This window comes from Anser anser (genome assembly GCF_964211835.1).
Source record: "Anser anser genome assembly, chromosome: 8".
In the NCBI taxonomy this organism is placed as follows: domain Eukaryota; kingdom Metazoa; phylum Chordata; class Aves; order Anseriformes; family Anatidae; genus Anser; species Anser anser.
Window position 1 is genome coordinate 22,033,670 of NC_139728.1, and position 14,458 is coordinate 22,048,127.

At 53.0% G+C, this 14,458-nt stretch overlaps 1 protein-coding gene across 9 annotated transcripts in view; it reads left to right on the plus strand.

The window, feature by feature from the left end:
- RNF220 (ring finger protein 220) overlaps positions 1-10,908 on the plus strand; it is a 195,558-nt gene extending 184,650 nt beyond the window's left edge. For all 9 annotated transcript variants that reach the window (XM_083846882.1, XM_083846880.1, XM_083846886.1 and 6 more), the window contains 2 exons: positions 426-500; positions 7,967-10,908. In XM_083846882.1, the coding sequence (XP_083703008.1) occupies positions 426-500; positions 7,967-8,038 (147 nt within the window). In that variant the 3' untranslated portion in view covers positions 8,039-10,908. The remainder of the gene's footprint in view (positions 1-425; positions 501-7,966) is intronic.
- The last annotated feature ends 3,550 nt before the right edge of the window (positions 10,909-14,458 follow it).

Here is a 14,458-nt window from a genome sequence, read left to right on the forward strand (position 1 = left end):
GTGACCTTTCTGATGGGAATAATGGCAGGTGGCCACAGCAACTTCAGATGCTCTTGTGATAACTGTGCTGAGCCAGGTCACCACTTGAGTGGATTATGGGCTTCCGACAGGAGTTCTTGGAAGCCAGTAAAATGGACTGCAGAAGACTTCTGCTTCTGCTACACAAACATTGCTGTCTCTGCTCAGTTCTTACGTGCAAAGTCAGCAGAAGTTTGTTAACGTAAGACCCTCTTAATTCTGCTTTGTTTTTCCTTTGCCTCACACCTCATGGTAGGCCAAGATCAGATGTGTGCTCTCTTGCTGTGCTGTTAGGTTGTCTGTAGTCTGATGGCATACCCACAAAGGAGGGTGTTGTGATGGGGCTGGGAACAAAGAATCAGTAGATCCCTGCTGTGGAAATAACCTATTTGCTTCTTTTCCTTCAGGACTCTTACACAATGCCCCTGACTTCCATTCAGTGCTGGCATGTGCACTGTGAAGAATGCTGGCTGCGGACTCTGGTGAGGCTCTTGGCTACTTTCTAATTGACTTACAGACTTCTCCCTTTCTTCTGGGATACTTCATTTTAAATCACCGTGGGGAAAGATGCCTTTTGCTTTATTCTAAACAATTTGAGTGCTGTGCATGCAGACTTCCCGGTCTTTGCCACTTAACACCCCGTCCCAGGTTTGACTTCAGTGAGTTTTGTTTGAGTCTTCGTTACCAAGGTACAGTCCTGCTCATTGCTTGCTCCTCTGCTGCTACGGGGAGGTGTAAAAGCTCTGTGCTGGGTACAACCTTGCCCTACAGTAATGCCCTGGGAGGCATCCACACAGAGGTAAGGCTGTGGGAATGGAGGCCAAATCCCCTGAGGTTTCATGGAATGGGTGGCTTCTGGGAAACCTAATATTCACCTGCAGCAAAGGGGGTCAGCTTCAGGAAACACAACAGGGACAGGAGCTTTTATGAATACGAATCTGTGTTTTTCAGGTTATTTGAAATAGCACTGTGCAGTTTCCAAGCATATCCCATACTCTTTGGAAGATTGGGGATTACCTTGGATGTTGAATAGGTGACCCAATGCAGTAGTAATTTATATATGAGCTGAAGGACATCAGGTTGAAATTTAAGGTGTTATTAAATAAAGTGTTTTCCTTTCCTTTGTTAAAACCATGGGCTTTATAATCAGCCTTTCATTTCCCCTGCGCAGCTGATTTTCAGGCTCTCATTTCACGCAGGTTGGGGAGTGGAAAATAGTCAGTGGTGCTTTCTAGTTCTCTTGTTAGCAAGATGATACAGTGTTGGGTTGCAAAAAATGTAAGGGAATGCCACTCCTAAAAACTGTTCCTGTAAGGCATTACAAAATCTGCTTTATGGAACACGTTGTGCGCTTGGAATTACGATTAAGCCGATCATGCTCCTTTAAATCCTGCCTATTAAAAGTCTTGTCCAAGAAAAGTTACCAGGATGGTGAAGTGCCTGTGGGCTTGAGTACTAATAGCAACTCAATAACTTGGCCATCCCTTGGGCTGTATTTTATAGGTCTTCAGCTACACCCCATCACTACTTAGATTATACAAGCTTTTGTAAACATTTTAGCAGCATGTTATAAAAGACACATATGTGGCTACGTAGCTGTGAGGTGTTTGGATGAATGTGTGCTCTGCCACCTTTGCTAAGTGGGGAGTAATCTCGTTCTTCTGCGGTGCTACAAGCAGAGGATAAAACGCTAATTTCTTTTTCATTTTCTTTTTTTTTTTTCTAAAGCCTTTGCTGTCTCTTCTTCCCAGCAGCCTTAAGTGATGTTTTAAATCTGTCACAGCAATTTCCAATTCTTCTAAGGCTCAGCAGCAACTTAGTCCAACTTCAGCCAGGCCCCTTTGTTCCATGTAGGGTGGTCACCGCTGCTATTAAGAACTGGAAAACCTCGCTCCAGGTGCTACGAGGTTGGCATTTACCCTTGCAAAGGGGAGCGACCTCCCCTCTGGGTACCTGCGAAAGGTGGGGGGATTGAGCTGGCTCTGTGCTGCCCGCACACGGCTCTTCTGCCGACCGCTCGGGCGGGGTGGGAGCAGTCCAGCACAGCATCGTATTAGGACTTGGCACTTGCATAGGGGAAGCAATTAATAAGTGGCTACTCATGTGTTCCCCAGCCCTAGCCTCTCCCTGCAGCCCCCAATTTATTAAACCAGGCCTTTTCACAAGGCGTGCTTGCACTCTTTTTCCCGTCTCAAAAAAAAAAAAAAAATCTCCCAGCCTGGGTTCGCATGTTTCTAATGTAACCATTAAAATGTAGCCCGAAGACAGCAATAAAAACCCTGGAACGCCTTGGTGCTTTTGTGTCTTGATCAAAGTCAATGTGTGTAATCTCGTTAAGACTGCCCTCCTTCCCCCCTCCTTTTTTATGAATTTAATGGCATACAGCAGCTGGGCTCAGTGTTTAATGCTCACCAACCTGCATTGTTCTAATTAAGGTATCTCCTTTTATTTCGGGCACAAAAGAGACTCTTGTTTTTTTTTAACAAGCGAGGAGCTGTGGGATAGTGTGTGTAATAATCGCCGCTGTTACCTTTCCCTGGGTATAAAGCTGGCTCCCCAGCGGGGGCAGGAGGGGGGATCGGAGGGAGCCTGCGCGTGCAGCACACATTGAGAGGCTTGGCTGGGGGGAGAGGGGCAGCGTTTTTCTTCTGCTGTGCAATAAACAATTTGTTGGAGTTAATAGGACTTGGGGCGGGCGGGTAGTGGCGGGCTTCCGGCCGCTTTTGAACATTCTGGAGACCTGCCATCCCTGCTGCTGGAACGTCCCGGTCCTCTCGTGCGCCTGTTTGATACGCGCAGCCGAGATCTAATATTGAGTTAGGGTACGAGTGTGGTTGTGCAGGGGAGAAGGAGAGCTGCACTGAGCGTGGCCTCGGAGCTGGAGGCTCACGGTGCCCGGCAGCGCTTGTGACAGGGTATTGAAGATGGGATGAAATTCGATGCTCACATCTGTCTACAGAGCGCAGGAGGTAAAATGGGTTTTTAAAAGGTTTAGGGTTTAAGTATTTTCTAGGATACAACGCTACGATGATCTGAGTATCTCTGTCACCCTCTGACTTCCTTGGTGTCTAAGGGCACTGATGAGGATTAGATCTTTCAAGTGGCTTTCTGAAAACAATTTTTGGACTTCTGGCTCTTGACATCCAGTCCCAGATGATTACTGCTCTGTTGCTCAGGGAGAGGGGGAGACGTTTTTAACCACTGACTCTGCAAATGGCTGCTGGGCTCCTACCTTAGGTACCGTTATACAAGAGCTCAGTGCCTCAGAGCAGCTCCAGACCCTGGGGATGGAACATCCACCAGAGCACACTCCACCTCTCTCTCCTATTGCTCCGCTGGATTAATGTGGAGAAAAGGCTGGGGTCGTGGCAGCGTGCAGGCCCGCACAGCAGAAAGGGGCCCTGGAGATGGTTTAGGAGAACAGAGCGTGGCGCTCGTTGAGTTAGCCAGCACGTCAGTGCTAATAGATGACTGCAGACAGCCCTCGTCAGGGTGGCCTTGGAGAAAGGGAGGAACCATGCCTTCGTCCAGCATCAGGAGACGATGAATAAGGGGTTTTCTCTCCTTCCACTTGCTCCATGAGCAGAACCAGTGGGCCTGAGGGCTGTGATCCTGGGGCCACACAGGCTTAGGGTGTGCCACGTGCACTGAGCGGCTCACCAGACCGATGAACCTGCTGCTCCCTGCTTGCTGGTTGTCTGTGGCACTCAACACAGTGCTGGTTCTTCATTCATCCTTACAGTGTAGGGAGAGAGCCAGTGACAGCTTCAACTTACACAAACCAGGACACAAGGCTTGAGTGACTGCTGTGATCCCTTTTGGGAACCCCCAAAAACGTGCAAGTTTTTCAAAACCAGGAGAGGAAATGGTGTGGCAGGAGGGAGGGTTCATTTCCCTGAGGTGGGTGCCTGTTCTCAGCTGGTTGCTGGACTGCTTCCAGGCGTGTGGGATCAGCCTCCCTCTGGAAGAGGTTTGTCTGCCCCTTCTCTATCCTTTCCCATTAACTGAGAGGGACCCTGCAGCTACTCGTGGGTGAGATTCATATTTTCCTGTTCTTGGGAAAAATGTTCTGACAGCAAAGATTGGCAGCCTGCTGCAGTGCTTTCCTGGGGAGGTTTGGAGCCTCCATCCGTCGAGGTTTGGGAGAACAGCTTTGATGCATGTCTGTCAAAAGTAGCGCACGATGAGGTGATCTTGCCAGGGGAATGGGTTGGTGAGTCTTGAAGTCCCTCTGAGCTGTGATTCTGCAACCTCCCAAACCCCGGTATCCTTCCTTACGGAGTAAATGGAATTAAAAGTGAAGTCAGACTGCTGTTTGTCAGCGGTTAGAGCTGTTTGTGGGTGCAGGCATTCAGGGGCTGAAGGGGCAGGTTTGTTTGAGCAGGCGGGGTTTGCTGAGTTCCCACTCTTGCCTGTACAGCCAGATCCAACATTTCCCGTGTGCATGTGCTGACCCCAGGCTTGTACTTGCCCGTCTTGGGCTTATTTGAAAATGACGACTGCAAGAGCAGGAAAAAATCACTTTTAAAAAGCCTTCTTCATCATGGAACGTGCTTCCAGGGGATCCATCAATAGACACGTATTCTCCGCAGTTGACACATTTATATCTTTGGTAGATTACACTGCTAGGTTTTTAGCCTTTTAGCTTTTTCTAGGCTATAATACCGTGCGTCCCATGCGGGCTGGAGTATTTTCATAAGAAACGATGCGGACAGAGAGCAATCCTTCTAGGTGATTCCGTAGTGCTTCCAGCAGCGTGGGGACTTCTGAGTCAGCAGCTGCACGGAGGATGCTGTGCTTGATCCTTCATGGTCCTATCCGCCACGAAGCTGTCTGCTTCCTTATTGACCTGTTTCAGTTTTGGCCTCCAGCGACCTGCGGCAGTGAGTTCTGCTCTTTGGGGGGGCTCTGTGAAAAAGGATGCTGTCCCGACCCCCTTAACCCTGTGCCTACAGCAGGAGGTACCCCACAACAGCAGCGATGAGCGGCTGCTTCTCTGGGAATTGGCACCTGCGGAGAAGCTGCTGCTTCGTTTGCACTCATGGGGGGGAGAAGGGCCTTGATTGAGAACTGGATCCTGGAGTTCAGTTCCTCTCCTGGCAGAAGCTGGCTCCTGGTTTAGGCTTCTCCTGTCATCTCTCTGCCTTGTTTCTCCTCCCCATAAAACAGCTCTGAGCCCAGGCTCGATGGTGGCACCGTGTAGGCGAAGTTGCTCTGTGTGCGTGTTCCTTTCTTCTCTGTGCCTGGTGGCACGTTCTGCTTGGAAATTGCCCGTTTTTAGGCCCACAGGACAGCGGGAAGTGCCTAAGCCCTTCCTTTTGAGTCTTGTTGCTTTAGCCAATTTATAGCAGACGTCACGCAAGTTGTTTTTTTTTTAAGAGGCAACTTTAAGACAAAATACTCCCAATCCTTCCTGGCACCATGCGAGCCCTAATGACTTCTCAACATCTCAGCTCTCGTTAATGTATTTTTCAAACTACTACCCCAAGTGATTAGCCTGTATTGTGGATCAATCACTCGCCAAATTTTAATTAAGAAAAGAGGAGAAAAAATAAACTCCATCCTGGTTCCAGCCCCTTTTCCTTGCTTTGTAACAGCCCCGGAGCAAACTTCTTGCAGCAGAGTTTTATAAACCCCTCAAAACTGGGGTTTATAATGGAAAAGCTGAGGTGGCCTTTACTCTAGCACACGCAGCTATAACACATCAAGGCTTTTCCATGAAGCGATGATGAAAGGAGCAGAAGGACCTGGAAAAAAAAAAAAAAGAAAGAAAAGAAAGAAAGAAATGGCCGACAGGTGGGACTTATTATTGCACAGCATTTTTATTTCAAGGGAAAAGTTTAGTAACCCCAGCTGGCAGGTGAGCAGTGGGGGAGCAAATGCTTTTTCATTGTGCCTGTGCCAGCATGTGTGTATGTACAAGCTTATGTGCCTTTCTACAAGAGAGAAGAGCTTAAATGCTGGTGCCAATAAATGTTGCACACCTACACTGAAAAGTCAGATGTAAGGAACAGGGTTCTAAGCAATTTCAATCTGAAAAGAAAAAATCAGGACTTAGCTCTGAATTTAACACACACACTGATGTGTGCAGAGGATGACAGTTTCATTTAAAAAAAAAAAAAAAAGGAAAAGGTTTCCCCCCGGGGTCCGAAGTCATTATTTTTGCTTGAACTATTTAATACCAAGCGTAAGTACCAGGGAGACCTAGGGACCTGGGCCTCGGCGTGCCACACGCAGCCAGCCTGCTGTTCCCTCCAAGGTCCCCGGGCTTCAGAGCTCAAGATGAGCCCTCCCCGTGTGCAGGTGAAACAACACCCGCTGTTGTCCTACACGTCCGTGGTCAAGTCATGTAGCTTTTACAGAAAATACCGCGGTGGGTCAGGCTGCATGTGGTTGGGTCCTGCCTTCTGGCATGGCTGAACGCTTGCTCCCAGGTGCCCATGTGCATGCCATCAGCGTGTCGTGCAGAAAGCTCGTCGCCAGGACTGAGATCCTGGGGGCTGGCAGGATAAATCTACCCATCGTCCCTTTCCCCAGGGTGTGAAGGAATTGTGTACCTGATCTTGCTTTGCTACTGGAGAGAGAGACCTGGGCAGGGTGGCTTACCAGGGAATCCGTCCTTAGATTTCCGATGTTGGGCTGCTTCACCCGTGCCAGGGAGGTTACCCCAGGCAAAAAGGATGGCACGTCAGCCTGCAGCTCTTTCGGCCCACCTCCAAATCCCGGAATGGGGTACACGATGCAGGGCAGGGAGATGGCAGCACCTGAGGTTTGCTTTTAGCAAAAACGAATGCAAGGGAGGTCGGTACTCCTCCCCACCCACCTGCAGCCAACCCTCTCCAGGAATGTTTGGTTCGGCTGGTCTGTGGGGGCTTTTTGGTGCTACCAGACCGCAGAGCAAACACGACTGGCACCTCTTTGGAGCTGCATCCCTGTCAATTACTCACACGTGTGTAAATTGTCCTGGGACTCTTTTCTCTGGATTCCCCTTAGCCCAGGGCGCTTCCAGGGGAAAAAGCCCCTGTCCTCCCTGTGCAGGCGTTGTCACAGGGCAGAGGGGACCCTTTCTGAAGGATCCCTTTGTAAGCACCAGCTCTTCGGGTCAGGCTGTCCCCAAGCTGCTGGTGGCAGTGCGGAAGCAGTGTGACAGGTTGTGGTCCTGCCCTGCCACTTGGTCCGTGTCCTGCAAGATATTGGAACAAGCACCGAGGAGGGAGATGCCCAGCATCGCTGAACCAAACAGCTTCGCGCCTGCCTGCAAGCCCCGTGCAAGCTGTCAGGCTCTCGTATGGCGCGTTGCTCCCCTGTCACCTCACTTGTCACGGTTTGGGGTCTGAGCTGCTGGAGGGACCCGGGGTGCTCTGGCAGGGGCTGTGCTCAGCCCCGTGCAGCACGAGGCCGTGCTGGGGCTGCGGTCGGTGCTGGAAGCCAGGGCACCCCAATTTCCTGCGCTGCTGGCGCTGCAGATGGGAGGCTGCCTCGCAGCGGAGACATCTTTCTGTCGCTTTTCCCATCAACCGCCTGCCACATCTGCCAATCTAACGATGACCGGCTTGGGCTGACCCCGATCCCGAGGCTTGTTAACACCCTCTTGCTGTCAGGCTGGGTGACAGATGGCACACCCGCCGCTGTTTTACTCCGCGTAGTGCTCGTGGCAGCCTCCCATCACCGCAGCGTTTGCTGGTTCCCGTTCACCTGGGCAGGACAGACTCGGCTTTCCTTCACGCCAGCAGCCCGGGGGCTTTCTCAGGACGGCAGAGGCGCTCCCTGAGATGGGCAATGCGACCTCACGGGGACTGCTTCCATCTCCTGAAAACTGTGCTGTGTCTGGCCGGGGGTGGCCCTGCTGTCCCTGCTCTCACCAGCGTCCCAGGCTGAGGGTAGGGTGCTTGTGTGTTGTCCTCCGCGGCGTATCGCGCTCTCACACTGTCTCGTCTGCTGGTTGCAGGGTGCCAAGAAGCTCTGTCCCCAGTGCAACACCATCACGTCTCCTGGAGACCTTCGGCGCATCTACTTATGAAGGACCCAGCGGGAGGGCGGGACCCAGCTACTCGGCTCAGCTCATCACACCAAGGGGGAGAAGAACGACGGCAACAAAAAAAAAAAAAGACGTTTTAAAATGTAACGAAACAAACAAAAAAAAAAAACCACAGAGACTCCAGACATGGACTTGAGGACACAGGAGCAGCGGGGAGCCTCGGCTCCCAGGTCCCGCGTGTGGAGGTCTCCTTCAGCATCTGCAGCGGGCGAAACCAAACCCTTTGTTGTGAAGCCCCCTTTTTTAAAACCAGTATTCCCCACCCACCCGTTCCCTGGAGCTGGCTTTGCATCGCGGATGGCTCGTGAGCCCTCCTTTGGACTGTGTTGTGACCACTCTGACCCCAGGAGGCTGGGGAAGGGACCCTTGACAGAAAGATGTTAAATAACCTGTAACTTGTGTTCTTTGTTCAGTTTTTGGTTGTTTTTTTTTTTTGTTCGTTTGTTTTGGTTTGGTTTTTGGTTTGGTTCTGTTTTGTTTTGGGTTTTTTTTTGTGGTGTTCTAGTGATAAAAAAAAAAAAGGTTTAAAGAAAAAACCACACCCAGGCAGAAATGAAGCACATGTAATATAGATTATATATGTTTACAATGTTGTGTATAAATGGGATAGACTCAAACATTACATACTAATAAGTTTCCCTTTCTTTTTTTTTGGGTTGTATTTTTTTTAAAGAAGAAAAAAAAATGAGCAGAGAACATTAAACCCATATTTTTCTTGGTTCAGCAAAGTTTTGGCATTAAAGTCATTAGTTTAAAAAAAGTATATATATACATATATATAATATAAATGGTTTAATGTTCTGTGGTGTATATTTCCTCATTCAGATATGAAGTTAACAGCTTTTAGTAATGGCTGTAGCATTGCCCATAACTTACAGAACTTATGGGGAGTAGAGGAGGTGGATTTTTGTCATTAGTTGTAGCTAATGGGGCTATTTATAATAGAATCATTATCCCCGGAACGACATGGCTTTTAACTCCTCGCCGGGGGCCAGGGCAGGCCAGGGGGATGCGACTCGGCCCCCTTCTCCTTCCCCGGGCGGGGAAGGGGCAAGCAGAGTGGGGCAGCCTGGCGGGGCACTGCCCTTCCTCTCGGCCACGAGTCCCTGCCCGAGGCTCCAGCTTAACCCCCTTTCTCTCCTCCAGGGCCACCGGCTCGGCTTTGCTTTGCTTTCCTCCCCTCCGGCCGAGGACGCCGGAGCTGCTCCGCTCGCTGCGGGTGCCACAAGGCAGGACCGCGGGCACGCTGCCGCGGGGCTCCCCGTGAGCCTGCCTCCTGCAGAAGAGCAGAGGAGGTTTGGGGCTGGGGCGCAGAGCCAAGCCAGCCCAGGCTCCTCGTCCCCACGGGCACCCCAAGGCCCAGGGCTCGCCCGCAGAGCGAGAGGACGGCAGTGAGCAGAGATGCTGCTGGAGGTTCCCCGCAGCCCCGGCTTCTTCCACGCAGTGATGCTTGTCCCTGTCACCCACATCCTCAGCCTTAACCAAAGCTGCCATCTGGCCTGTTCTGTTGTTGATTTTTGGTTTTCAGGACCCAAGAAACAAGATGCCAATCCGCTTCCCAAGGCGAACGCATGCCCGCAGTGCAGAGTGCTCCCAGCCCCGCTGAGCGCAGCCCTGCCCCAGCTCATTGCGGGGTCCGCTGGGCTCCCCGAAACACAAGGACAGGGAGATGGGGACATTCATCTCCCCCTGATCCCGCAGGGTGTCCCGGCAGCTCCCGTGCTGGCAGCACGACGAGGCAGGGCAAGGGGCGTTTCAAGGCGGTCTGGCAACCGCAGTGCGTGCTCTTTGCTGGATGCCCTGGTGCGAGGCATTAGCCGGCACCGACAGCAGCTGGGGAGCTGGAGCTGGGATCCCCGCACCGCTGGGTGCCGGGGGCTGGAGCAGAGGGCATGGCTGGGGCATGTCCCGGAGGTCCCACCGCCACCCCATGCCATGAGCTTGATGCTTTTTTTATATAGAGCAGCCGTTTTCCTCGATGTGTCTCCTAAGTGACCTCGGGAGGATCCCACTGCATCCCCCCCAAACCCAAGCAAATGGAAGGAGCTGTTATTTTAGAAGAATCTTGGCAAAAAAAACAACGCTTCCTGGGTCTCCGTGTGCTCAGCTGCGTGGCAGCCTCTGACACGGGGCAGCTGCTGGGGGGCCCTTTGGGGACCGGGGGAAGCTGAGCCGTGGTGGGAGGGGGCCCTGCCTTCCCTGGGGTGCCAAGGGCTCGGAAGGGGCTGCGGTGCGGGGCTGACGCTGCCGGTCAGCCCCCAGGGACAGGCAGGCATGCAGAGAGTGGAGAAAAATGGTGCTGGGCTGCGGTGCCTGGGTCTCGGGAACGAATTTGGGGTGTCCTAAGGGGCTGGGGGGGAGAGGGCAGGGCTCCCACCTGGCCCTTTGGAGGCAGGGTTTCTGGTGGATGTTGTGGACCAGCCGCGTGCTCTGTGTACCTATGTGTAAAACCATGTGTAACTAGTCATTGTTTCTTCGTTTTGGTTCTTTTTTTTTTTTTCTTTTTTCTTTTTTTTTTAATGTTGTTTTGTTTTTTTATTGTAAAGCCATCCCCTGTTTTCAAGGGGGGGGCTGAGGGGGGAAGGATGGGGGGAGACGTCTCGTTTTGTATCAGGAACCTGCCGCTTCCCCTCTTCTGTAACGAGTTTAAACCATTTAAAAAAGAAAAAAAAAAAAGAAAAGAAAAAAAAAAAGAAGATTGGAGTTACCTATCTTTGCCCAAAGAATCCCAGTTGCACAAAGCGCTATTCCGGTGTGTCGATGATTGTGTGTCGGTGTATATTATACAAAGAGGTACTTGTCACTCCCGTTTGTAAACTACATTTGACATTAATTAAACAAGTATAAATCTTCTCGGGCGCGCCCGCCATGCTCTCTTGTCTTTCCCTTCGCAGGCGAGTGGGACCGGAGAACCCCGGGGCGTGCCGGTGACAGCCCTGCACGGGAGGGAAGCCCCAAAGGCGTGCCCTGACCCTTTTTGGGGTGCAGGACCCGAGGGATGGATGCAGGGGGATGTCAGGGTGAACCCCCACCCCCCAAACTCTTTCGGGACCCCGGCATCGCCCAGCAGTGCCCCACCATGGCCGGGCCCCCAGCTTGTCCCCCACACAGGGCCGGGGGTGCAGGGCGAAGGGCACAACCCGGGGGGGGTCCCCCCATAATGAAGTGTCAGCAGCTGTGCATTATTTGGCCGCCCCCTCCCCGGCTAAAGGGGGGGTGGGACGGGCTGGAGGCGCCCAGCCCCAACAGATCTATACGTCCTGCATTAGGGACCACCGGCGCCGTGTAGGGTTACCCTGAGAGCAGGGAGAGCGGGATGACAGGGGGGGAGGCCGCCCCCCACCCTCATCGCGGGGCTGGCGCCGATGCTTTTGGTGTACAAACATTTCACAGATGGGGGTCAACGGGGCGGGGGGGGGGTTCCCAACCCCCAACCCATGGCTTAGTCCCCTGGGACGGGGTGCTGAGCAGGGAGGGGGGGTTACAGCGGGGGTCCCCAGGCCGACAGCCCCCGCTCCCCATCTGCTGGGGCAGAGGGGGGGGGGGGGTTTGGCCGCTCTCCGCACCCAAAAGAGGCCTGAGGGCAGGGTGAGGGGCAGGAACCCCCCCCACACACCTCGCCCCCTCCCCAGCGCCCACCCCGCAGCGGGCCGCTAATATTTTATTTAAAATATCTTTAGGAAGCGGAGGGCCGTGATGTATCGGGTGTATTGAGAAAATGCTAATGTGTAATAGCGTGTGTCAGGGGCCTCGTTCATCACCCCGCGCCGCCTTCTGGGGGATCCATATCTAATTAACAGTAATGAATGAGGGAGCCCACCTAATGACAGCCCGCCAGTTTGTTATGGAAATGAGGCAATCCCATTAGGCAAAACACTTAATTAAACAAACTGCTCCGAGTGGCGGCCAGTGCAGGACTGGCCCAGGCCCTTTTGGGGGCCTTGGTGCCTGGGTCCCCCCCCGCAGCGTGGGGCTGGGGCGCAGCAGGAGCCAGGAGGGACCCCGGGCACCCCCATCCCAGGGGTGAGGGCTGTGGCCAGGGCTGGGGGGGGCTTCGCAGCCCCCTGTGTCCTCCCCGGGGCTGGGGGCACCGTCACGGCTCCCCCCCCACATCGATGGGCGCAGAGGCAGTGGGGGCCGAGCGCAGATTTCCGATCAAACGTGTGTACTTGGCTCCTGCTCTATTGACACCGAAGCGAGAAGGGCTCAAGGTTAATTCCTTATCAATACCCTATTGTCAGCTCATTCATCACCCGGGGAGGGCAGGGGCTGCCAGAGCCCTGGTGGGTTTGGGGAGGGTGACCAAAGGGAGCTGTGTACGCACCCCCCCCCCCCCCATGCCCAGCTGTGGCTGTGGAGAGGAGGGGAAGGGCCCAAGTTCATGGGAAGGGGATGGGGGGGTGCAGGGGGGGCAGCGCCACCATCATCTGGTCACTGCCACAGCCCAACCCGGCACTGTGTTGCTCCTAACAGGCCCCCAAGACCCCCCCCCCGGTTTTGATAAAAACACGGCCCTCTCTGGGTGACAGAGGGGAAGCGGCAGCCCGGCCTGCAGACAGACCCTGGCAAGGCCGAAAGCCGGGCCTGCGGCCATGCATCCAGGGCTAACCTTCAGTTAAAGCTGAAAAATGTGACCTAGCACGGCTCGGAGGGGCAGACAGCCTCAGGGCGAGCGTGGTGCTGTGTGTTAATGCCCGGCCTCTGTGCCTGGTGCTGAGTTTTGTTCTCGCTGGTTTCCCTTTCCTGGCCTGGGACTCACGGGAGATGCTCTCGGGCACGCAGGAGGTGCTGGGCTGAGCCACACCACGGCTGTCCCAGCTTATTTTAATCCTATCAGGGCATAAAACTTCCCCGCATGCTTCCCTACGCCCTCGTTTCCGTGCATCCTCCTCAGTGCCCAGCTCCCCCCAGCTTTTGTGCTTCCCCAGGGGGGGCCCAGGGCAGAGCCTCCCCCGGCACCCCCAGACCTCAGCGAGCTTTTTTCCCTTTCTCCTCCTGACAGCTGGCAGAAAAACCAGCCCCAGTCCCCCTGCTCAGAGGACCGAGGGGAGCTGCTGCCACCTGCTGGGGCTCCCCCAGCCACCACCTCAGCCACTACAGCAGGTTTTTCATCGAAATAAAACCCATTTTTGGAACATCTCCGCTCAGCACCCACAGCGATAAACAGGAGCAGCAGGTTCCCAGCCCAGCACCACTGCATTAATTCAGAGGCGTATATTATGAAGTGCTTAACTGTTCTGTAAATACTAGACTCGCAGAAACCAGCATGAGGGCAACCACTAGTTAAATAGCCTTTACCACCTCCGCTCCCTACAATCTCTCAGTCCCACAAACAGCCTGGATGCTCGGAAGGAAGGTGAAGCACAGCCCAGCTCCCCAGGAAGGCAGGAAAACAGATCACAGCTCGGCACTGACAGCACAAACTACTTTAAAAAAGCCAGATCTCTGATGGACTTTCTGGGATAGGGGACCACATCTGCATTTTACAGGTCCAAACCCCAGAAACTATTTTTTTTTCCCTCCAAGAGAAACAGCATGCTGGAGGCTGTCTTACCACAGGGTAGCCCCAAGCAGCAAGGCTCCTGTGCTTGCAGCCAGTTTTCACTTAAAAAAGTGAAGACTTGCCAGGCTATCAGCCCTTTCTCGTTTAATTCTCACATATCCTGTACACTCCAGACCACACCTGACATGAGGTTACTCTACACTTTAAATAAGCATTGCCACGCTGGCCTGCTAAAAACAGCTGTTCCAGCCACTGACCACAGCTATTTCCATGAGGTGTTACGGTTCTTCCTCCAAACTTCCAAACCATTCTGGTGCTTCTCAAGAGCTCTCTCCCTGCCTGTGTTTCAATTCAGAGCAGCAAGTGCTTGCTAATTGCAGGTGACAGCACCCAAAGGTGGGTGAGTCAAGCACAGCAGGCACACCAGCCCACAGGCAGAGAACGTCTTCAGCAGAAATCCTCTGTAGAAATCCTTGTGCTTTTCACATTCCTGCCTCGCAAGGGCAGACCCTTGTTCAAACAGGCCAGACCAGAGCCCTCCAGGACCTGCCCTGCCAATTTTTGACTAAGGATTTAAAGCTGGTTAATCCTGTCCACCGCATCTGTAATTAGCTTGCAGAGCTGTGACATGAGGTAAACATGTTATTAGCAAGCTATTCTCTGCCTTTATCCCCCCTTCTCCCCTGAATGAGCAACGAAACTCAAGCATGGCTGAAGTGCAGTGCAGTGAGCTGCCTTTTCACTAGGTGGAGGAAATTCATTTCTTGTATTACCAGTACACGCTGCACGGACAGCAAAGACTGATCATCCGAAGAGAACGTTATGGGGGAAAACATTGAATTTCATGGTCATTTGTGGATTAGCTCGATGGAAGTGATTTAAGAAACACGCAGTATAAA